Source organism: Dermacentor albipictus, chromosome 2 (genome assembly GCF_038994185.2).
Source record: "Dermacentor albipictus isolate Rhodes 1998 colony chromosome 2, USDA_Dalb.pri_finalv2, whole genome shotgun sequence".
Lineage (NCBI taxonomy): Eukaryota > Metazoa > Arthropoda > Arachnida > Ixodida > Ixodidae > Dermacentor > Dermacentor albipictus.
Window position 1 is genome coordinate 12,614,461 of NC_091822.1, and position 24,642 is coordinate 12,639,102.

The 24,642-nt window shown below is 48.3% G+C and overlaps 1 protein-coding gene across 4 annotated transcripts in view; it reads left to right on the forward strand.

Annotated features, from left to right (window-relative positions):
• The window catches only part of Git (ARF GTPase-activating protein GIT1), a 339,341-nt gene that overhangs the window by 110,928 nt on the left and 203,771 nt on the right, over positions 1–24,642 (forward strand). For all 4 annotated transcript variants that reach the window (XM_070533467.1, XM_070533465.1, XM_070533466.1 and 1 more), the window contains exon 7: positions 15,777–15,871. In XM_070533467.1, coding sequence (XP_070389568.1) covers positions 15,777–15,871 — 95 coding nt within the window. The remainder of the gene's footprint in view (positions 1–15,776; positions 15,872–24,642) is intronic.

Here is a 24,642-nt window from a genome sequence, read left to right on the forward strand (position 1 = left end):
TAGATATCTTTCAGTATTTTTACATGCGGCTCGTCTACACCCCGATTTCATAATGCCTCCATGACTGCTGAGGTTTCGACGGAATCAAACGCTTTCTTGTAATCAATAAAAGCTCTATATAAGGGTTGGTCATATTCCGCACATTTCTCTATCACCTGATTGATAGTGTGAATATGGTCTATTGTTGAGTAGCCATTACGGAATCCTGCCTGGTCCTTTGGTTGACAGAAGTCTAAGGTGTTTCTGATTCTGTTTGCGATTACCCTAGTAAATACTTTGTAGGCAACGGACAGCAAGCTGATCGGTCTATAATTTTTCAAGTTTTTGGCTTCTCTTTCGGTACGCTCAAAGTCATGAGGCATTGTGTATAGAGGATGGCCAGTTTTTCTAGAACAATCTGCCCACCATCCTTCAACAAATCTGCTGTTACCTGATCCTCCCCAGCTGCTTTCTCCCTTTGCATAGCTCTCAAGGCTTTCTTTACTTCTTCCAGCGTTACTTGTGGGATTTCCAATTCCTCTAGGCTATTCTCTCTACCATTATCGTCGTGGGTGCCACTGGTACTGTATAACTCTCTATAGAACTCTTCAGCCACTTGAACTATCTCATGCTTATTAGTAATGATATTGCCAGCTTTGTCTCTTAACGCATACATCTGATTCTTGCCTATTCCTAGTTCCTTCTTCACTGCTTTTAGGCTTCCTCTGTTCCTGAGAGCATGTTCAATTCTATCTATATTATACTTACTTATGTCATCTGTCTTACGCTTGTTGATTAACTTGGAAATTTCTGCCAGTTCTATTCTAGCTGTAGGGTAAGAGGCTTTCATACATTGGCTTTATCTTGATCAAATCTTTCGTCTCCTGCAATAGCTTACTGGTGTCCAGTCTAACGGAGTTACCACTGACTTCTATTGCACACTCCTTAATGATGCCCGTAAGATTGTCGTTCATGTCTTCAACACTAAGGTCCTCTTTCTGAGTTAAAGCGAAATAACTGTTCTGTAGCTTGATCTGGAATTCTTCTATTTTCCCTATTACCGCTAACTCATTGATTGGCTTCTCATGTACCACTACCTTCCGTTGCCTCCTCAAGTCTAGCCTAATTCAAATTCTTGCCATCCTATGATCGCTGCAGCGCACTTTGCCGAGCACGTCCACATCTTGTATAATGCCAGGGTTAGAGCAGAGTATAAGCTCTATTTCATTTCTAGTCTCGCCATTCGGGCACCTCCAAGTCCACTTTAAGCTATCCTGCTTGCGGAAGAAGGTAATCGTTATCTGCATATTATTCTTTTCTGCAAAATCTACTGATAACTCTCCCCTGCTATTCTTAGAGCATATGCCATATTGCCCCACTGACTTGTCTCCAGCCTGCTTCTTGCCTACCCTGGCATTGAAGTCGCCCATCAGTATAGTGTATTTTGTTTTGATTTTACACATAGCTGACTCCACGTTTTCATAGAACCTTTCTATTTCCTGGTCATCATGACTGGATGTAGGGGGCGTAGACCTGTACGACCTTCAAATTGTACCTCTTATTAAGTTTCACAAGGAGACCTGCCACCTTCTCGTTAATGCTATAGAATTCCTGTATGTTACCAGCTATATCCTTATTAATCAGGAATCTGACTCCTAATTCTCATCTCTCCGCTAAGCTCCGGTAGCACAGGACATGCTTGCTTTTTAGCACTGTATATGCTTCTTTTGTCCTCCTAACTTCACTGAGCCCTATTATATCCCATTTACTGCCTTCTAATTTCTCCAATAGCACTGGAAGACTCCCCTCACTAGATAAAGTTCTAGCATTAAACGTTGCCAGGTTCTGATTCCAATGGCGGCCTGTCTGGAACCAGGGATTCTTAGCACCCTCTGCTGCGTTTTAGGTCTGACCGCCACTGTGGTCAGCTGCTTCTCAGCTGCTGGGGACTGAGGGCCGGGGTTTGATTGTTGTATTCATATAGGAGGTTGTGGCCAAGTACTGCACCAGGGTGGCTAATCCTGCTCTGGTGAGGGAGTGCGTTACCGGTTCTGGTCATCGGGATCAGGCCGCACTCCAGGCCTGTTTATGCAATTTTATCAACACGTGGCTTTTTTTTTCTGAATCCGGTGGAATTTGTGCGGCACCGGGATTCGAAGCACGGTCCTCTTGCACGCGAGGTGGATGCTCTACCTCGATGCCACCGCTGCATTCCTGGAAGAGAACGCTAACATAATCCTAATCCATAAGAAAGGGGATGCTAGAAACTTGAAAAATTATAGAACGATTAGCTTACTGTCCCCTGCCTACAAGGTATTTACTAAGGTAATCGCAAATAGAATCAGGAACACCTTAGACTTCAGTCAACCAAACGACCAAGCAGGATTACATTTGTCCCAATTTTTATGATCCGTGGCGACATACATAGAAAGCATATCCGCAATCATTTTGTTGAGACGCTCAGTTAACCTGTTAGCCTGGTGGTGATACGCAGTTGCTGCACGGTGCGTTGTTCCACTCAGCTGCGGAATATCTCGGACCAACTGGGCAGTGAAGGCCGTACCACAGTCTGTGATGATGACAGTGGGAGCACCATGTCGAAGGACGATATTTTTGACAAAGAAGTTAGCTACATCTGAAGCAGTAGCTCACTGAACGGCTTGTGTTTCGCAGTATTGAGTGAGGTAATCAGTGACGATGATTCAGCGGTTATCAGCCGAAGACTTGGGAAACGGGCCGAGTAAATCCATCCTGGCTTGTTCAAAAAGTGAGCAAGGAGGTCGTACAGGCTCAAGCAGACAGGCTGGTTTCAGTGGTGGAACTTTGCGATGCTGGCAATCTTGACAACTTCTGACGTACCACTTCATGGTTTCTGTGAGTTTTCGCCAGTATTACTTCTGCTTCATCCTTGCCAGAGTACATGTGAAACCAAGATGCCCGGACATTGGTTCATCGCGGCATGCACGTAGAACGTCGTCGTGGAGAAGAGCGGGAACAACGAGCAGGAAAACGGTTGCCATAGGGGGAAAGTTCCGTTTATATAGGATGTCGCCATGTAGGCAAAAAGAGGATATGTGACACGCGAACTTCCACGGGGGTTGTAAGTGGCTTCCTTCAAGGCATTCAATCAAGGGCTGGTGCTCAGAATCATGGTGTTGCTGTTGAGCTAGGTTTAAAGACGGAAGAGTACAAAGAAAACCAGAGTCGTCATCAGTATCTTGTGGTGCGGGTTCGACGGGTGTGCGGGAGATACAGTCGGCATCCGTGCTGTTTCTGGCCAGACTTACAGACGATTGTCATATCAAATTCCTGCAACTGAAGGCTCCATCTTGCGAGACGGCCTGAAGGATCCTTGAGATTCACCAGCCAGCAGAGAGAGTGGTGGTTGCTGACGACACAGAAGGGACGTCTATACAAGTATGGCTGGAACTTCTGGATAGCCCTTACGACTGCCAGACATTCCTTTTCAGTTGCTGAGTAGTTTTTTTCAGCAGCACGCAACGTTCGGCTTGCATACGCAATAATGCAGTCAACACCAGCTTGAAACTGTATGCGTGTCGCTCCGAGACTAACATTACTAGCATCAGTATGCACTTCTGTGTCGGCCTTGGTGTCAACGTGACTAAAGATCGGTGGTGTCTGTAGACATCACTGAAGGTAGTGGAAGGCGCCAGATTGTGCTGGGCCCCAAACAAATGTGACATCATTCTTGATGTGTTGTTGCAAAGGTTCGGCAATGTCAAAAAATTGGGCACAAAATGGCAGTAATATGCACAAATCCCTAAAAATCGGCGGACATTGTGCTCTGACTTTGGTATTGGGAACAGAGCAACTGCCATGGCTTTGTCAGGGTCAGGGCACACACCGGTGCTGCTGACAATATGACCTAGAAATTTAAGCTCCTCGTAGCCAAAGGGACATTTTTCAGGCTTCAGAGACAGGCCAGCGGTGCGGATGGCTTGAAGAACTGCCTCAAGCCGCTGGATGCATTGTTCAAACGTGGTGGAAAAAACAACTACATCATCTAAGTAGACTAAACACGAGTGCCACTTGAGGTCAGATAAAACTGTCCATCATGCATTGAAATGTGGCTGGAGCAGAACACAATCCAAAAGGGAGGACCTTAAATTGATGGAGACCATCAGGTTTTATAAACGCCGTTTTTTCCTGGTCCCGTACGTCAACTTCAATCTGCCAGTACCCACTACGCAGATCCATTGAAGAAAAGTTACGGGCATGTCGCAGGCGATCCAAAGAGTCGTCAATCCGAGTAAGTGGGTAAACGTCTTCTTTCGTGATCTTGTTCAGTTTGCGGTAATCGACACAGAATTGTAGTGAACTTTCTTCTGAACTAATGCAACTGGTGAAGCCCAAGGACTTGTCGATGGTTGAATGACATCATCGTCTAGCATTTGTTTAACTTGATGACGAATAGCATCCTGCTCTCTTTGCAACATGCGATAAGCGTGTTGGCAAACAGGTTGGACAGTTGGTTCAGTGTTGATTCTGTGTTTGGTTAAAGGAGTCTGTTTGACCTTCGACACGGTGGAGAAACAGTCGCTAAATGACAATAGCAGAATGAGGAGCCTCTCCTTTTTGGGTTGATCTAGCTCTGGGTTGATGTTGATGTGACTGGTCAAGTCCACATCGCTTGGTTCTGCAATTGAGATTGTCGTTACCACGCACAGGCATTGGACTCGGCCACCGTTTTTAAGTAGGCCATGGTGGTATCCCTCACGAAGTGCTTGTATTCGCCACTGAAGTTGGTAACTAGGATCGTGGTTTGCCTATTTTGTAGCTCTACAAGACCTCGTGCGACGCCGACTTCTCGATCCAGCAAAATGGTGAGGTTACCTTTGGCGATGCCTATTCCTAGTTGGTCTTGGGGGCATTCAACGAGGACAAAGATGCTACTTCAAGGCGGTAACGTCACGCAGTCATCGATCACGCATAAAGCCGCCCGGTGATGTTCATTCTCCACACTCAAATTCGAAGAAACATAGTTAGAAAAAGTCCCGAACAAGTCACGAAGGATGTTAATGATCGCCCCATATTCCTGGAAAAAATCCATGCCCAGTATAACCAGCCGAGAACACTTGGGCAGCACAAGGAAAGACGCTACGAAAGTCGAAGTGGAAATTGCAGGTCTGGCAGTGCATCGTCCAGTGGGTGTCACGAGGTGTCCTCCAGCCGTAATCAGATGTAGGCCATCCCACGCTATCAACACTTTGTGTAGCCGAGTGGCCAGTGAGGCACTCATAACCGAGTAAGCAGGGTGTCTACCAGCCGGGAAAACCGGGAATTCTCAGGGAATTTTAACAGTCTGGAAATACTCAGGGAAAACTCAGGGAATTTGGGCTTCAATCAGGTAAAATTAGCTGTAATTTTATTGAAAGGGAACGAAAGTCAGGTTAATGCTGGCTTCGTAACAGTGTAATTGCAACGAATCGTCACTGACGCAGTGTCATCGGCACGAAGTATTGCCAGAGTAGTTGACGGCCGATTTTCCAGACATCCGATTTTTCGGACATGCTCGATCATTCGCACGGCTTCGCGGCACCACCACATACTCCATAGAGTCAATAAATATTGCCCTGACTGCAGGTCTGAAATGGCATTAATCAAAGCCACCTCCGCCGCCATTTTGATTATCTTGCCGCCTCGAACCGGCACTCTCGCACGCAGATCCGCTGGCAGCTGTAGCCACCACCACGGCAACGTTAGGCTTAGCTGCTTCTAAGTTCGCGCTTAAGCTTCTTGCCGTGCAGTGCCGTGTTTTTCATTGAAAGAATTCGTCGCTGTCAGCAATAGCACCGACTTCGTGTAGTATAGTGTCGCCCCCTGTCAGATCTATGTGTCATCGCACGTGTATGTTTTGTAGTTGGTTAGCTAGATGGCGCACCCCCCTTCTGTCATGAGACGATCATTGGACCAATCGGGAGGTGTCATCTGGCATGTGAACCCTTTATAAGCAATAAACAGCCGCCGGTCGACGGAGTCTTCGTTCCGGTTTTCAACGGGAGCAGTTCGCTCCGCGTCTCCTTTACTGCGCCAGCGTTAGCCGGGCGTTCGCTGGTCTGGGCCCCCCGCTTGCCTGCCGCTGCCGACACAACATCATTGGCGACGAGGATGGGATTCCCGCAACGGTTCCGACCGAAGCCCCGGGAAACGAACGAGCTTCGTGAGTGAAGCGTCCCTTCCTGTGTCTGCACGGCCGGCAAACGCCGCCGACGCACTTGGCGTCGCGAGGCTTCCGAGCCTAGGCCTACTCTCCCCCTTGCTCTTCCTTGCCTATTCCTGCGGCGAGCTCCGGCTTGCCTCCTGCACGCTACCCGGCATGGCATTTACGGCGAACCTTCCCGTTTTTCTTGAAGTGCCCGGCCCTCCGTTAATTCCCTGGTACCGCTGGAAAAAAATTTTTCAGGCCCACCTCGAAGCGGCCGGCGGCGGCGACTGGACGGACGCACGGCGAGCGTCTGCGCTCGTCAGCGCTCTCGGGCGTGAGGGACAACGGAAGCACTTCGCAGCCGAGGAGCAGGAAGCAGCAAGGCAGATAACCAGCGCAGCGTCAGCTTCAAGCGAAGCAGCAAGGCAGTCGACCGGCGCAGCGTCAACGACAAGTGATGCGGTCCCGCCAGCGTCAGAGTTTCCGAGACTCTTGCAGCGGCTTGACCGGCTGTTCGCCGCGTCAACAAATGTCCTGGCGGAACGCCACGAGTTCACCAGCCGAAAGCAACTCGAGGGAGAAGGCTTCCTGGAATTCGTGACCGCATTGAAGGAGAAGGCGGTACAGTGCAACTTCGGCACAAGCTATGACGAGCGCGTCCGAGACCAAATCTTACACGGGATAGCGAACGCCAGCGTTCGCGAAAAGTTGCTGGCCCATGGCGAAACCTTGTCCCTGGACAAGGCAGAAGAAATTGGACGCTCGTTAGAAGCCCTACATCGAGCGAACCGCGCGTTCGACTCGGAGAAAATACAGAGAATCGAGGCAGCTCAACTTGGCGCTCCGTCGACGAGCCAAGATGGCCGACTTCTTCCGGGGAGCCGCCAAGATGGCCGAAGTAGTCCGGGAGGCCATGAAGATGGCCGACTTTTTCCGAGGAGCCGCCAAGATGGCCGACGTCTTCCAAGAGGCCGCCCAGATTATCAACATTTTCCGCGAGGCTCCTCCGGCACCCGCAATGGAAGCACAGGATGCAGAGGACCCTAATTTCGACCGCAGTACATGCGACCGGTGTGGCAGCACGAAGCATATTGCCACATACAGGAACTGTCCCGCAAGGAACCGGCGGTGCAACGCCTGCCACACGTTGGGCCATTTTGCATCCGTATGCCGAAAAACCCGTACTGTTCAGCACGTCTCTTCCGCAGAGACGCTGTCTTCAACTTCCGCAGGACAGCCGTCCGCGTCTGTCTTGACGGTGAGCACGTTGGAAGCTAAAAGGGATTTAAAAGTCCCGGTCATGGTTAACGACGTCGCCATGCAGCTGCTCGTGGACACGGGAGCGTCTGTCTCATTGATGACTGCTGAGGATTTTGGGAAGCACTTTGGTTGACAGCACAGACTGTCAAAAACAGCAGTGGACTTGAGGAATTTCTCCAGGCAACGCATCGACATTCAAGGCCTTTTCCAAGCCACTGTCCAGTTTCTTCAAAGGTCGTGCTCAGTCACGTTCCATGTAACGTCTACAGGAACATCACTGCTGGGTCTTGACGCCATCCAGCGCTTGGGGATACAAATCGACGGTACGTCGCTGACATGCTGCCTGGCTACGCTTCCTCCAGTACAGAGCCCCACAGGTGTGCCTCCGGGTTTTGATCGCCTCTTCAGTGGCGAGTTGGGACTCGTCAAAAACTTCGTGCACCGAATACATCGACGGCAAGGTATGAAACCAGTGTCATCAAAGTTGCGCAGACTACCCCTGGCTCTCCGTGACCAGGTGACGAATGAACTGCGACGTCTCGAGGACTGCGACGTCATCGAGCGCGTCGAGGCTTCTGAATGGGTGTCTCCACTCGTCGTGGTGCGCAAAAAGGATGGAGCCATCCGGCTCTGTGTTGACCTACGAGAACCGAATAAGGCAATTGTCATTGATGGGTATCCTTTGCCGCACGTAGAAGAGTTATTGCAAATGTTTCATGGTGCCACATATTTTTCTAAGCTGGATCTAGCATCTGCTTACCACCAGCTGTTACTGGAAGAAGGTAGCAGAGATCTCACTACATTTATAACTCATGAAGGCTTATTCAGGTTCAAGCGTGTCTGTTTTGGCTTGGCATCCACGCCAGCAGTGTTTCAGAAAATGATGTCACAAATCTTGCAGAGTTGTAAGAATGTTGTCTTTTACCTTGATGACATTTTGGTATGGGGTCGGACAAAACCTGAGCATGATGCTAACTTAAGAGAAGTCTTGCTTTGCATTTCAAACAGTGGTATGAAACTGAATGACAAATGTGTCTTCTCTGTGAGAGAACTGACTTTTCTGGGCCATAAAATTTCAGCTGAAGGCATTTCGCCTACAGAGAGCAAGGCAAAAGCAATCCTGAATGCGCCTGCTCCTACAGATATTAAGTCATTGCAATCCTTCTTAGGATTAGCTGGTTACTATGCCAAGTTCATTGATCATTATGCAGAACTTGTAGAACCGCTTCGCCTCATGCTCAGGCAAGGGCAAAATTTTGCTTGGTCTGATGATGCACAACGTAGCTTCAATCAGTTGAAAGCTCGTCTTACATGTTCCCCTGTGATTAAGATTTTCAACCCTGAATTGCCTGTGGTAGTCACGACTGATGCATCTGATGTTGGTGTTGGTGCTGTGTTACAGCAACCGTATGGTTCTAAGCTAGAAACTGTAGCTTTTGCATCTAGAACATTGTCTGTAGCTGAACGAAAGTATTCTGTAGGAGAGCGTGAAGCGCTAGCATGTCTGTTCGCATGTGAAAAATGGCATGTGTACCTCTGGGGTAGACGGTTCACTCTTCGAACTGACCATCAAGCAGTAGTTGCATTACTGTCCGCTGGCGACTCAGGTCGTCGACCTCTTCGCATTTCAAGATGGTCAGCCAGGCTCCTGTATTACAACTTTCAGATTGAATATTGCAAAGGATCAGAAAACCTAGTCGCTGATGCCTTGTCTAGACTTCCAGTAAAGGATTCGCAGAATGTAGTTCAGGAGCAAGAAATAGTATCCTTAGTCACATCAGTCGTTGACAAGGAAACAGTGCAACTTGCAACGAGTACAGATGAGACGCTTCAGAAGGTCAGTAAATGCCTAGCAGAGGGTTGGCCTTCTAAGAAAAACATAGACAATGCTTTAATAGCTTACTTTCATGTGAATGAAGAATTGTCGTTTGTAGATGGATTACTCATGCGTGGTGATCGTGTGGTAATACCAAGTGTCCTCATACCTACATTTCTACAGCTGGCACATGAAAATCATCAGGGCATAGTACGTACTAAGCAGCTTCTTCGTGAACGCTATTGGTGGCCCCAGATGGATAGCACTGTTGAACAGTATGTAAAGCATTGTCATGTATGTAAGCTGGCAGACAAGTCTGCAAAGCCTCATGTAGCTCCATTGCAACCAGTTGAATGGCCGAACGGGCCTTGGCAGAAATTGGGAATGGACATCATTGGCCCATTAAACACGTCCTACCCTAGGTATCTAGTCACCCTTGTTGACTACTACTCAAAGTGGCCAGAAGTACTTGGTACTAATTCCATCTCCACAGATGATGTCATTAAGCTTCTTGACTGGGCTTTCAGCCGTGAAGGGTTGCCAGACTCTATAGTTACAGACAATGGTCCACAGTTTGTCTCAAAACAATTCCAAGATTACCTAAAGGAAAAAGGAATTGCTCATTTTTTCTCCTCCAACTATTATCCTCAGGGTAATGGTCAAATAGAAAGGTTCAACCGAGTCATTAAGGAACACCTGCAGGTAGCCAGGCTTGAAGGTCGAGATGCTTCGAAAAGCATTTCAGAATTTTTGGGTTCTTATAGGATTACGCCACATGCTACAATGGGTCTCTCCCCAGCCCTCCTACTTCATGGTCGTCAACCTCGTTCAAAGATAGATATTAGCAACTTCAGGTTGCGTAAGCACATAACGGTTCCGGACAGTTCTCTTCCGCAAGTTCGCGAGAGAGTCTTGCAGAAACAGCGGCGAACTAAACAGTATGTAGACAAACGTAGAGGCGCTCAGGCAACTCGTATCAAGGTGGGCGACACCGTCAGAATAAGATTTAAGAGGAAAGGATTTTTTAAGTACAGTAAACCTCGTAAGGTCAAGGCCCAGATAGGACCATCTACTTTTCTACTCAGTGATGGGAAGACGTGGCATGTGTCTAAGTTAACCTTAGTGATAAAGGATCCAACAGGTAGTACATTGTGTACAAGTGACAAATATTTTTTGTACTCGTATTCAAACCTCGATAGTCTTTCCGATGACTCGTCTGTAATGACATTGTCTTCTCATAAGCATCAGTTAAGTAGCTTGTCTGACTGTATCACTTCAGAGTCCACGCAGTCAGCAGTCGTCTCCGATTCCTTGGGGGAATCGGTAGCCTCCCAGGACTTGTTGGGACGTCGAGAGGAGCTTCCTGGGCAACCCTCTCCAGCTTTGAGTGACAACCACATTCAGTTTTCCAACCAGGGGGAGGGAAATAGTGGGACGACTGGGTCTTTAAAGTCGACCGATACGCGTCGCAACTCCCAAAGTTCTTCTGAGGTACGCACGCGTCCTCATCGTGACAGAAAACGGCCTCCGTGGCTCGATGATTTTGTTTATGTAGTGTAGAGCACATTGCCGTCTTTGAAATGCCACGGCTAGGGGCTTCGCTGTGACATTTAGGACAGTCCACATGTTTCATTAACACAGGTATAAAGTGTTCCTTGTTGCGGTGCAGTGAGTTTTGTGCCGTGTTCCTTGTTGAATTTTGTTTGAGTGACTGCCTGTGTTTTTAGTGCCCAAGACTGGTGCGCGTGTATGTGAACTTGGGCGGGGACGGATTGAATTTTTTGTGGACTTAAGTGCATGCTTTGTGTGCAACTGGTGCGCGTGTGTGAACATGGGGGGGAATGAACTGAAATCGCCTTTGGACTTAAGTGCGCGTCTCGTGTGCGCGTTTCACTGTATGTTTACTTTGTTTCCAGGGGGGGATGATGTAGTATAGTGTCGCCCCCTGTCAGATCTATGTGTCATCGCACGTGTATGTTTTGTAGTTGGTTAGCTAGATGGCGCACCCCCCTTCTGTCATGAGACGATCATTGGACCAATCGGGAGGTGTCATCTGGCGTGTGAACCCTTTATAAGCAATAAACAGCCGCCGGTCGGCGGAGTCTTCGTTCCGGTTTTCAACGGGAGCAGTTCGCTCCGCGTCTCCTTTACTGCGCCGGCGTTAGCCGGGCGTTCGCTGGTCGGGGCCCCCCGCTTGCCTGCCGCTGCCGACACAACACTTTGCCTTGGTATTCCTCGCGATTGGCTTCGAAACTTGCAAAGCACAACGCGTCGGGTAATGAGTCTTAGCTTCGCCTCAATACAGAAATGTTATGCGGTGAAGCATAACAAGCCTGTCAAGGGGCAATTGTCATGGGACATAGTACGTATTCCTTAATTATACGCGCGTGCATCCCCGTCTCCTGTCACAGTACGATCACCGATATGCCTAATAAGTGTACTGGCAGGCCTTAAGAGCTCTTTCTGACATGCCTGTTGCAATTTGAGTCCTTAAGGGCAGTTAAAGACATGCATTTATTTATTTATTTATTTATTTTTTTACTGCCCGATTTTTTTGATGTTCTTGCGGCCCCTAGGGAGTCCGAAAAATCGGACGTTGACTGTACAACTGACCGAGAGGATGCTTCAAATGGTCCATGGGGCGAATGCGTGGCGGAAGGAGGATGAGAACAGAAAGGACTGACGCACTGAGGAATTAACGAGAAAGGAAGCGTGCCGCCACCTCTTTGAAAGAGCTTGATCTCAAAAAACAAAGTGTTGGCTGACGCCGAGATGGAAGTGTCCCTCATCCAAACCAAAATAAACTATTTAAAGCAGTGAAACCCAGCACTGAGATGTTGTGCAGCTGGGAGTATGTAAGGACAGTTGAGGTTGACTTCCCAGTAGCTGCGAGAGAATCTTAGTTGCGACAAAGTTCAGGCCTCATACCGATGAGCTTGCTATCACTTCATAGAAATAGCTCGTATTCGAAAATATTTACTTTTGTATGCATCTCCTTTTGATTCATATTTGAAAATGTTCGACTCGATTTGGAATGGGTTTTACCGTTTGTTTCGCTGTGCATCTTACTAACACCTTCCTTCTGTTTTATTTTTGAATAAAATAGGTATTACTCCTTACTATTCAAACTGGATTAAGACAATTTTTTTTTTCAACATGCTTAGTAAAGAGTGACAGCATTGGGCATCGTGGTGTCAGCCCGTCTTGACATAAACAATGTTCTGGCTCATTCAGGGAATTTCGCAAAGGTGCTCAGGGGAAACCTGGAAAACTCAGAGAATTTGGAAATTTCAACTTGGTAGACACCCTGAATAGCTCCCTTATCGACAAATGCAGTTACCGGATAACCATCAATGGAAGCAGTAAAGCAGTGGAAGTTCTTTTGGCTGTTTCGAATGAAGGAATCGGTGGTACGTCGCGAAGGGGTGGCGTCGGCGGAGGATATTTGATGGTTTGCATGACAGCGGCCTCACCCCCGGAGGTCGGCATTTCCAGCTTCTGCGGCGCGGGCTTCCAACGTTGACTCCAGCGGAATCAAAGGCGGGTTGAGCACAGTTTGGTGACGCGTACCGACGAGGTGACGGCGACGGTGACTGTCTTCGATGCGGGGCAGGAGGAAGCCGGCTACTTTCTACGTATTACTCGATTTTGTGCGGGCGTTTGCCATAGCACGGGCAATGGGTATCCGGATGGTATCCCCGCAGACCAATCCTTCAGTATTGGCAGTCGTGATACATGTGACCAGCCTCCCCACACTGGTAGCACAACGGACTGTTGTCGGGAGCACGCCATACTGTAAACTTGTGCGAACCAGTATGAAAGGCTGCTTGCAGATTCGTGCGGTGGATTGGACTTGGGAAGCGTCGAGGAATCCCAGCAGGTGGCTGCGAGAAATGGTTCGTCGACGGCGCGCAAACCCGAAGAGCATCCGCTTACGAAAACGTCGAGGGCAAGGTACTTGTTGGTGGCAAGGGATGAACCACTTTGCCGAGTTCCTCCCGAATGACGTCCGCAAGAGCCACGGCGCTTGGAGGTGCTGGAGCCCATGCTTAACACCTCTGCAGTTCTTCTCAAACAATTTGCCTATTATTTTGGTAAGGGACTCCCTGTCATCATTTGCAGGTACGAGAGAGCATGCAGCAGTCATGCTGGTCTGGTGTTCACACTGCGAGAGCCGCTGCCGAAGCATATGTTCCATGACTGTTGCTTCATGAACGAACGAACTACTATTGTAGGAGGATTAAGCACGAGGCCTGCAAAAAGCTGTTCGTCTCCGCCTGGCATTAACAGATGCACCTTCTTCTCTTCTGGCATTAGTGGGTCAGACCGGCAAAAAAATTGCATCATGTCTTTGATGAACATGGCGATGATTTCATTCGGCATTTAGTACCTCGGAGACAGTGCCTGTTTGGCTCTTTCTTTCCTTTCGGGGGTGCTGAAGGCGTCACGAAGCAGTCGGTAAAACTCCTGCCAGCTGGTAAACGAGGCTTCGTGGTTCTTGTACCATACTCTTGCCACATCTAAAAGAAAAAGGTAGGCGTTCTTCAACTTACGGCGATCGTCTCAGTCGTTAAAAACTGCGACCCGGTCGAAATGGTCCAAGCAGTCTTCATTGTCCTTAAAGGCGTTGCCATGGAGTGGGTTAGTTGCGCGAGGTGCATTGACAATGGATGGTACAGCAGCATTTTGGATCCCCTAGGTTTGGCTTGTGGTTGTTGTTGACATCTTCCTCACGGAGCTTGCCAGGGGACTGTATTGCAGTGGAAGACCTTGGAAATGGCAGCTGCTTCGATGGATTTCTGCCGTCCCAGAGGTACTGGCGTCGGTAGATTCTCGTTCAGGACCAGTAGGCATATGGTGGATGCGTACCCTGCACCTCCACCAGTTTGTCATGAGAGGAAAAGGCAAGCAGTCAGTTCCAAGTGAACGGTTATTTACTGTTCGTTTCTGCAGCAGCTACCACGCACACTTTATCCTCGGCTTCTAGCGTGACTAGCGCATGCCAATATTGTTGCAACCCTGATGCTCTATTCAATAAAAATGTAATCCTTACTAAGACATTTATTTATTTATTTATTTATTTATTTATTTATTTATTTATTTATTTGTTTGTTTGTTTGTTTGTTTATTTATTTATTTTTTGTTTGTTTGTTTGTTTATTTTTTAAAATTTATTTATTTTGTATGAAATACCTCAAAGGTCCCAGTCAAGGAGTTTTACCTGCCATCAAGAAAGGGTCATATTTTTCTCTCGTTTTGGCAAGGAAAGTGTTAACGAAGTGAGGGGCAAATTGAAGTAAGAATCCCGCCAATATGTGAAATTGGCCATGGTGTCAAGTCAGTAGCCATGGCCTCCGAGATCGGCGCAGACCAGTTACGGAGGGCCTCAAAGGTCATGCTGTAGTCAGTCACTCCATTAATACCTCTGAAATATCTCTTACAAGCACACAGGGAAAAGAACACAAAACAAAGGATCATTGAAACAATGCGAACACGTCACAGCCGGCCTTTCCTATCAACACTGGCCACACAGATAAGTTTGCTCTTTTTCTGTCAACAAGATAGATGCCTGACTGACACAAGCTTGTCCCATCTATTTAGTGTGGAATGCCTCCTTAATTTTCCTGTTAATCTGTCGGTTTGCAGTCACAGCTATGGCAGTGGTCGCCAAGTGGGAGCATAGGAAGGGTCAGTGGCATCTGGTATGCTAAGCAGTCTTGACTAAGTGTAGCACTTCCTGTGCTTTATTGGATAACCGGCTTCATGATGCATAACTGGAGCTTCAATTTTCTTCCAGACCCACGAATAGAACTGCGAAGGTCTCTTTAGTGGGGTAAATGCTGCCGAGCCACCACAGTCTGATGGAGCATTTTTTAGACTGTGGTAAAGCCTATGCACGTACGTAGAGATTCCAAACATCTTTTGTTCCCTCATCGTGTCTACGACAGCTCTTAACATTTCCTTTTATAACAGGGATGAGTATAACAGGCTGATTCTAGCCAAACTGTCTGATTGCAATAGGTGGTTTCAAGCTCATTGGTGCAACAGCAAAAAGAAGCCACAGTTTCACCTAAAAGGCAAAGCATTGATAGCGACGGCCAAGTATTAGGCACAAAGTACGGTAAGGTTCATAGCATTATCAGTCGTGTAAATTGCAGTAAACATTTACCTACCTATTAAATTAACAAGCACGGCATTATATGCTCACACGCGAACAACAACTGACCTCACTTGATGACCGGGATCATTTGCTGTCGCAACGCTGGCATAGCAAACAGTGCCAGCGTCTCGGACAGAACAGTTAATGCAGACATTAAGTGGGATCTGTATGTTTTCCTGTGCATACGTGCACCATGCTTGTTCACTTAACTTGTACGCAAATATTTGCTGCAGTTTACAGAGCTGAAAATCTACGAGCCGTACTTTGTGTAGTTGTCCAATACATTGCTATCATAACTGTAGCTTTCTTTATTTTCTTGCTCATATTATTGTGGACACAGCTCACCTTAGTGTAGAAAGAGCCAATGTGCCCAAGCAACTGTTTTTTGTCTTTCAGGGAAGCTGGCCATGCTGACCTCGAAGCACGCCTGATAGAGAGCCAGTATGAGGTTACTGACCGACTGGCCCACCACCTCAGTGGGCGAAACCCAGGTTAGTAATTTATTGATGACAGCCAATGAAACATGGATCGCTTTGCCGAATATGTTGGCTTGTTGCATGTGTTGCGCTGTTTGCGCAGTAATGATCGTGGCACCTAGCGTTATGCATCAGTGCGCCATCTTTCTGGCAACGGCTACTCAAGTGCATGTGTGATCTATGAAGGCTGCATTTTACATTGAAACTGCTGTGCGAGTTCGCTTCTCTAGAATGGCAGTGTGCAAAAACTAAAAGCCAGTGTTTTGGCAAGGGCACTTGTCAGTGCAGCTGCTGTTTTCCCTGGCAGTGCTTATGCAGCTCAATTAACACCTGCAACCTCAGCCAAAGTAGTCAGCTGTTTGGGGGAAATTTCAACGTGTCACACACATTCCATGGCAGCAATGTAGCGTGAAACACATGGAGCGTGAACACATGGAGCATTTTATTGCAACCTGGCAAAGAATGGTCAAACAAAAGTGCCGTGTCTATTCAATCTGGACAGCTTGTCAATACGGGGTGTCGTCATGCTTAAGCAGAGATGCATATCTGTAGCCACATTCAACCTGTTTCTGTATGTACTTTTGAAGTATGCAAGCCTGCACAAGGCATGCTCGCATGCATATGTCATAGAAAACTGCAACAAAAGCTTTACAGCCATCTCGTAAAGAAGGGGAAACATTTCTGCAGTCCCCAACCAGAATGCCTCAAGGATTGCGATGGCCATGCCAATGACCACACATGTGGGGCTTGACAGGCTTAACTGCGAGTATATATTTATTGTCTTCATAGCAACATGCAAAAGCAAATTTGCCTGTGCATCGCCAAATTTACTTGACCGCAGCGTTCAAATGCAATGTAACATGAAGGAACATTACAAAATGGCAACATATAAAGTGGAAACATAATACAAAGGAGTCAGTAAACTTTAGGTCTGGATCGTCCAAACATGACAAAGAAGCCAGGAAAACTGCAACCACGAGGAAGATATTGATTTACACAGAAGCCAGGAAAACTGCAACAGTGAGGAAGATATTGATTTACTGTACCTGAGGCAGCACACCCCCTCCTCTGTCACTTTTGCATGTGCATGCACGCTTGAGCACCGCAAGTCACTCACTACCGCCATGGAAATCGTCACCGGTGAGACGATATTGCCGGAAGACGCGAATGAGCCGGGCTGGATCGCAGCATATAACTGCAAACCATGCAAGGGTAAGGCCAGTCAACCCCAAGGAGCAAGTTTGTCAAGTACACGTGGCAGACGAAGGGACGGCGATCGCACCACCGTATTGAACAGCACATACCAGCGCCTCGTCACTACCTCGAAACTCCCTCAGCTACCGAGGGACACGCTCCGTATCATTGTGAGACCCCAAGATGGCCTCAACGTGGCCAAAACCACACCAGTGCAGGTTGAGCAAGCCCTGGCAATGGCAGCAGCCCTGGCTCCTCAAGATCTCACGAAAGACTCCATATGCCCCAACATGACTCGGAATATTTTCATCATCTGCACCTTCAGCGAACGTAACGCGAGAGCATACGCCACGGTGCAACAGATTCGCATGAAAGGCATTACGTATCGGGTCGCGGTATGCCCTGCCCCACCCAATAATACCTGCAAAAGCGTAGTCCGAGGCATCGACCTCGAGCTCAACGACTCCCAACTCCGAGAACTGATCGTCACAAAACGCAACCCCAACGCCTTGGAGGTGAAGAGAATCAAGAACACCACAGCCGTGACAATCCTTTTCCAAGGAATGCAAGTAATACCAAGTTACATCTACTGCGGAGCAAGCAATGTTCGATGCACGCTCTTTTGCAGACACACGAAAGTTTGCTACAACTGTGACAACATTGGTCAACGCTCGGATGTCTGCCCTAACCCCAGCACCATGCGGTGCCGAAAGTGTGGCTTCAAAAGATCACCAGATCACTAGGGTATTTCTCACTGCACCCTGTGCGGCGGACTACACCTTACTGCCAACAAAAACTGCAAACGCAAGTTTCAAGTCCCTTACATTGTGCGACAGAGATGCTGCCACAGACGCAACCAACGCAGCCGCAACCGCTCCCAAGAACCGAGCGGCGCCAGTCACCGTGATCCGAGCGCCACCTCAGGAATTTCCAAAGTGACAACAAGGAGTCGCTCAGTCTAGCCGACACCCGAGTGCCGCAGTGTCGCAGCGCCGTCCGCAGCAGCCGCTCCCACTTCAGGGGGCGCCCTACATTCGGCCACACCGAACTGACGTGGGCCGACCAAGTACGAGGGAAACAACACCAGCAGCAAACAGGTAATGCGGTCTTCAATGCCCGAGTGTGAAAGAGTGTAGGCGACACACGCCCTACACTCTTTCACATCTCATGGGGGTGCGGGGGCAAACCTCGACACTTAAAGACGCCTAGCACGTCATTTGAGCGGTGGGAGGTACAGCTGACCGGCACCCTGGCGGGACAAGAAACTCGTCCAGCAAGTACATCGAGCAGTCATGGCCAGTGGAGTCCTGGAATGAGGACACCACCCACTCGATCTCATAAGCAACCACCTCGATGGTTCGAATAAATGTTTTTTCTCTCTTCATTGCCCGAGCATGAGGGTGAGATTTTCACAGTCCTACGACAGGAACTAGCGGGTCTCCGAGCCACCATACAAGTGCTTACAGCGCAGCTTAATGACGCGAAACAGCAGGTTCAAAACCTTAAAGATCCCAAACAAGCAAACGTAAAAGTAAGCACAGCCAAACGCAAACCTCCTCCACTCCAAGAGACGGAAGAAGAGAGTAATGCACAGCAAGACATCCTAGGTGAAATTCTGCACCTCACGCGAGCGAACCTAGAAAGTATTTGTACCATAGCGAATTCGTACCCAATGAAAACAAAGGAGGAGGAGGAGGAATGAACGTTTATTGTAAGAAACAGCCAGAAAGTGTCCTTTCTTCGCCCTAGGTGGGCGGCTCTCTTAGTCCAGAAAGCCATTGGCTAATGCTGCAGCCCGAGCCCGGTCCACCAGACTTCGCTGATCTTCCAAGCTCTGTGCCTTTAACATTGCCTCCCACGTTTCTTCGATCGCTTGTAGCAGTTCTGAGGCATCATCTTCACTGTTTTTCTTGCAGTGCGGGCACACCAACACCATGTGTGGGAGCGTGTCTGGAACGTCACAATACCGGCATAGGTATGAGAATTTGGTGGGGTGCATTCGGTGCATGATAATTTCATCTACATATGTATTCGTTTGTAGTCTGCGGAGGGCGGTGGCTTCTTCCTTGCTTAATTTTGGATGAGGTGGAGGATATTGTCTTCTTTCCAGTCGGTAATGTTGCAATATTACGTCGTAGTTGATGGGAATATCCTCCACCCTCATCGCTTTCCGGAGACCGTGTGACAGGAAATCCCGGCTGGTATGCTCTCGGGTGACAGCATGTGCTGCTTTGTTTCTGGCCAGGTGTTCGTGGCCTAGGGTCCATGCGACGTAGGTGTCGGGTAGTTCTTGGCGTCTTGTTATTTCTTTTAGAATCTTCACTGCTGCGGCAGAAATTCGGCCTTTTCGTAGGTTTCTACATGCGGTTTGCGAGTCACTCAAGATGATTGCTGTGTCTTTGCATGTGGCGATGCCGAGGACGATGGCCACTTCCTCCGCCGTTTCTGGATTTCTGGCCGGTATGGTGGCAGCGATTAGCTCCTTCCCTTGGTTGTTGGTCACGGTAATTGCGTATGCTCTTCTACCTGGGTATTTTGCCGCATCTGTATATCTCGTGTTGGGGTTCTTTGAGTATTTCTTGCTCAGCGCTCTAACTCTTGCTTGTCTTCTGCCTTTGTGGTATGTTGCATGCATGTTGCGAGGTATTGGAGCGACTGAGATAGAGTCACGAAGAAGTGGCGGCAATCGGGCTTTCGCATCTGAGTCTGCTATGAAGTTTTCGCTGTATGCGAGCTTGCGAAGTACTGCTCTGCCTGTTTGAGTCAGCTTAAGGGGTTCCAGCTGGCTGGCTCTGTGCGCTTCGCTCATTTCTTCCCAGGTGTTATGGAGGCCAAGTTTGAGGAGTGTCGTGGTTGAGGTCGTACTGGGGAGTCCTAGTGCGCTCTTGATTGCTTTTCTGATGATGATGTCGAGTTTTTCAATTTCAGCTTTCTTGAGGAGTAGATACGGGTTGCCATATGTGATCCGGCTTATAAGGAGTGCTTGGATTAATTGGACGGTTTCTTGCTCTTTAAGTCCTCTTCTTTGGGAGGTTATACGTCGAATGAGATGGGTTACTTGTGTTAGGGTCTTCTGAAGCTTTGGAAGTGTAGCTGCCCCAGAACCGCCTTTATGTATTGTGAGGCCAAGGACGCGGAGGGAGCGAACTTGAGGAATACCGATTCCATTGAGTGTGACGTTGGGATCTGGAGCGACGTAGGCTGGTGGTCTTCCCCGGGTCCTTGCCTTGAGTATAAGTAGCTCTGATTTTTCGGGGGCGCACTGGAGACCGCATTTTGAGAGGTACTGTTCTATCTGATTGATTGCCTCTTGGAGGGTAGTTTGCTGTTGGCCGGTTGTGAACGCTTTTGTCCATAACGTTATATCGTCGGCGTATACTGCATGGCTTAAATCTTCGATGCCATCGAGTTGTTGTGGGAGCTTAATCATTGCGAGATTGAACAGCAAAGGTGAAATGACTGACCCTTGTGGAGTTCCTTTGTTGGGCATTTCGAACTTGTCGCTTCGGATGTTGCCTATACCCACCGTAGCCGTGCGATCTTTGAGAAAGTCGTGTACGTATTGGTACGTCCGGATTCCGCAGTTTGTATCTTGGAGATTTTGGAGGATTGCTTCATGCTTCACATTATCGAAGGCTCCTTTTACATCTATAGTTAAAATAGAGAACTTTTTGTGGCGCTCTAGGTGGTCCAAGAGGTCTTCCTTGAGCTGTAGTAGTATATCTTGTGCTGAGAGGAGCTGTCGGAAGCCAAACATTGTGTCGGGCATGAGTCCTGAGTCTTCGAGGTATGTGGTGAGGCGATCATGAACCATGTGTTCGAGCAGCTTTCCAGCGCAGGAAGTAAGGGAGATGGGCCGTAGGTTGCTGATTTGTAGTGGCTTGTGTTTTGAGATCATAATTACTTTTGCGTGCTTCCATTCTGCTGGGAGCACACCTTTTTCCCAGCAGTTATTCATGTAGTCGAGAAGTCCATTTAGGGCCTTGTCTGGGAGGTTTCGTAGGATCTTGTTGGTCACCTTGTCATTTCCTGGCGATGTGTTACGGGTCAATTTCGCAAGGGCGGCATGGAGTTCAGGAAGTGTGAAAGGGCTGTCGAGGGTGAGATTTGGTTCGCCTTTGTACGGTTGGGGATTGGTAACCTTGGGGGCATTGTCTCCGACAAGCTTACGCTTGATTTCTTCCAGAATTTGTTTGTCTGTTCCTGGATGGGAGTTAATGATTTTCTTGAGGTCATGTCTTTGCTGGGTCTTGGTTCTGGTGGTAGCTAGAAGGGCTCGCAGTATATGCCAGGTCTTCTTCATGCTGAGTGTGCCTTGAAGTTGGTCGCACAGTTTATGCCAATTCTGCCTGCTGAGTTGATCTCCGTATTCTTCTGCTTGCTTTGTTATGTGAGCGATCCGTCTCTGCAGTTTGCGGTTAAGCTTCATCTTTTTCCACCGCCTCAGTAGTCCTCTTCTGGCATCCCAAAGATGTAGGAGGTGAGAGTCTACGGCCGGCGTGTCCATCGTGAGTTGGATGACTTTAGTGTGCTTCTCCGCCGTCTTGACCACTTCGGTGAGCCACTCTTCAATGTTTTCGATGTTTTCTTCTATGTCATGTTCTCGGAAATCCTTCCAATCCGTCAGCTTTGCCGTTCCTGTTCTACTCGGCTTCTTATGGTGCAGGATTTCAAGCTGAAGGATGTGGTGGTCGCTGCCGAGATTTTCTTCCAGTCGGGTCCATTCCGCCTTGGATATTCCTACTGTAAAGGTGAGGTCGGGATTTGTATCCCTGGACACACTGTTGCGTATTCGAGTCGGTAGTTTAGGATCATTCCAGAGGGTGAGGTGATTTTGTTGCGCCGAATCGTGCACTCGCGCTGCTTTCTTTGTCGTGTGCTGGTAACCCCATGCTGTGTGGGGGGCATTAAAATCCCCCATTATTATGAGTTTATGTCCCTTAGATAGTTTTCTGGCTTGCGTGATGAAGTTTTCAAAGTCGGATAACGGATCCCTGGGTGGGCTATATAAGCATAGTACGTATAGTCTTTGGTGTGTTTTCTTCTCAGGTAGTACTTCCACTAGGGTGTGTTCCACGGTTGTTCCCTGAATTGTGTGATCCTGCGTGGTGAGATTTTTCTTCGTCAGGATGGCTCTTCTCTGAGATCCGGTGTGTGTTTCATATCCCTGTATGCGCAGATTGGTGTAATAAGTTTCTTGGATAGCGATGATATCTGGTTGTTCCAGTTTGGTCAGTTCTTGGAGGTTTGTTCTTTTGGTTCGGATAGAGCGACAGTTCCATTGCCACAGCTTCATTCAGAGTTGTGGTAATCTCTTCTTGGTATTACTCGCCATCTTGTTCGATATCGTTCTCTTCGCCCCGGGCCATGGATTCCGGTCTGGCTGCATTGCGGAGGTCTTTACGTGCTTTCTTGCGAGCCGTGTCGGTGTTGCTGAGTAGCTTTTCTACTGTGGCTTTCGTTACGTGGTTCTGCTTGGCATATGACATGAAGTTGCTGAGGTCTTGGAGGGTAGCATGGAAGTTCTCGCGTACGCGAGAACTTGCCTGCCGCGACGGTCCCATGGCCTCTGAGGGGCTGGACATTCAGTTTAATGATCCACTTCTCACTTACCAAGAAATCATCTCACACTATCGAAAAGGCAGAACCAAATACCCACTCCCGCACGCCAAACTCAAATGCGCGCAGGCGGCCGTGTTTCGAATGCTACAAACGGACTCGTATCCATCACGAGGCCTACTAAGTCACTACAACTCAGACATTCCGACAAATTACCCAGACTGCCCAAAACTTTATTGCTCACTCTCGCACATGCTATGGCAATGTACCGCGTTACCAAAGGGCCCTCTCTCCAGTGAGCCCGAATGGGAACAAGCCCTCACAAGCCCAGACCTCAAACTACAACTCAAGGCCGTCCAGAGGGCCCAAGAACTGGTGGAGCGTCATCACGTTCCCGTCCCAACTTGGGCGTCACCTGCCGTTTTGGCCGTAGGAGTTCCCCGTGTGGGATCTCCAATGGCTTGAAACTCCTCAGTACCTCAATAAAGTTCTTGACTGACTGACCTCAGCATTCATAATAAACTTAAGCGGAATCTTTAGCTAGGGCCCAACTCCGAAGCGGCCTATTCAAATACGTGTAAAATGCAAAAACGTCTTTCCGCGATAACCCTTGGACCGATCTTAATAAAATTGGTTGCATTTGAGAGAGAAAGGTAAAATCTATTGACTGTTGGAAGCGGAATTTCAACTTGGGGCTTGAATTTCGTGAAGAAGATTTTTCGAAATTCTCAAGTATGAAAAAAATAGAAGTACAAAGCTTACAAATTAATAGCTCTGCATCAAGAACAGGTAACGCGGTTCTGTAAACTGCATCCGCTAGGATCATTGAAAGCGGACAAGTTTAACATGTCAATTTATATCTTATGTGAATTTGTTACGTTGTGCACAAGGGTTCTGCAAAAGCTGTATTTCTATATTGCTAAAATTTTTACGATTTATGTGTGACATACCAATTTTGTCCGCTTTACATGTACTAGTATATGCAATCCACATTATTGTGATAGCCTTTTTCATTGCTGAGAGACAGAGTTTTAAACTTGATAGCTTTGTTTTCTGAAAATTTGTGATTTTTGCCAATATTTTATGAAAAATTTACAACCTAAATCGACAATTCGAAACAAACAGTCACTGGTTTATAAGTTTTTCTTTTAAAGGGACACTAAAGGTTACTATTAAGTCAACGTGGACTGTTGAAATACCATCACAGAAACCTCGAAACGCTTGTTTCGTGCCAAGGAGAGACTTATTTTAAGAGAAAATGGGTTCTGAAGCGTCCGCGTACCTCTAGTGCAGTTCAAATCGCCCGCCCTCCGATCGAGGAGTACTGACATCATGGTCTCATAGTGACGTTGCGCCATCGGTGAGTAGAACGGCGTCCGCAGACGGCGCTACGGCTTTTCTGCGCAAAACGCAAACGCGCGGCCAGAAACAGAGCCAAGACAGAGCCGACAGCAGAGCGAAAGCGGGAGTATGGTGGCTAGCAGAAGAAGAAACGAATTACGTCCCACGGCACACGGAGAGTCAGTTTTCGTTAAACTATAGGCTGCGGCGAGCTCGCAGCGTGGTTGGCGGGGTCTGTGAGAAGTGACGAGCCTTTTCGCACTCGCAACAGGGCATAAAAAAGTGCGAATCGACGCAAAACTCGGCCTAGAAACGTGCTTCGCCACAGCCAGGGCTCAATACGACCCAAGCTGGCACGACCCAGGTGTCGTTTCCCGCACCGCCACCAGGCGCCGCTACTATACCTCAAACTCCAGCCCATAAGCTGGTACTTCATTCTATGACGCAAACTTCGACGCTCGTCGCAATGGACCCTGACACCGACAGATTGGCTCGCGATGGTGGGCTCAACTTCAGCGATTTGAGCACCGACGAGCGCGACCTGCTGCTGAGGGCTCGCACTGCTGGCGTCGTTGCGTACTACGACGGCGGCTTCGACACCGGCTCTCCGGAGCGGGAAAGCAACGAGGTCTTCCCACGACATCACATCGACGTGGCAATCTCGCTGCTTGTTCCAAATGAAAGTTTCGCGA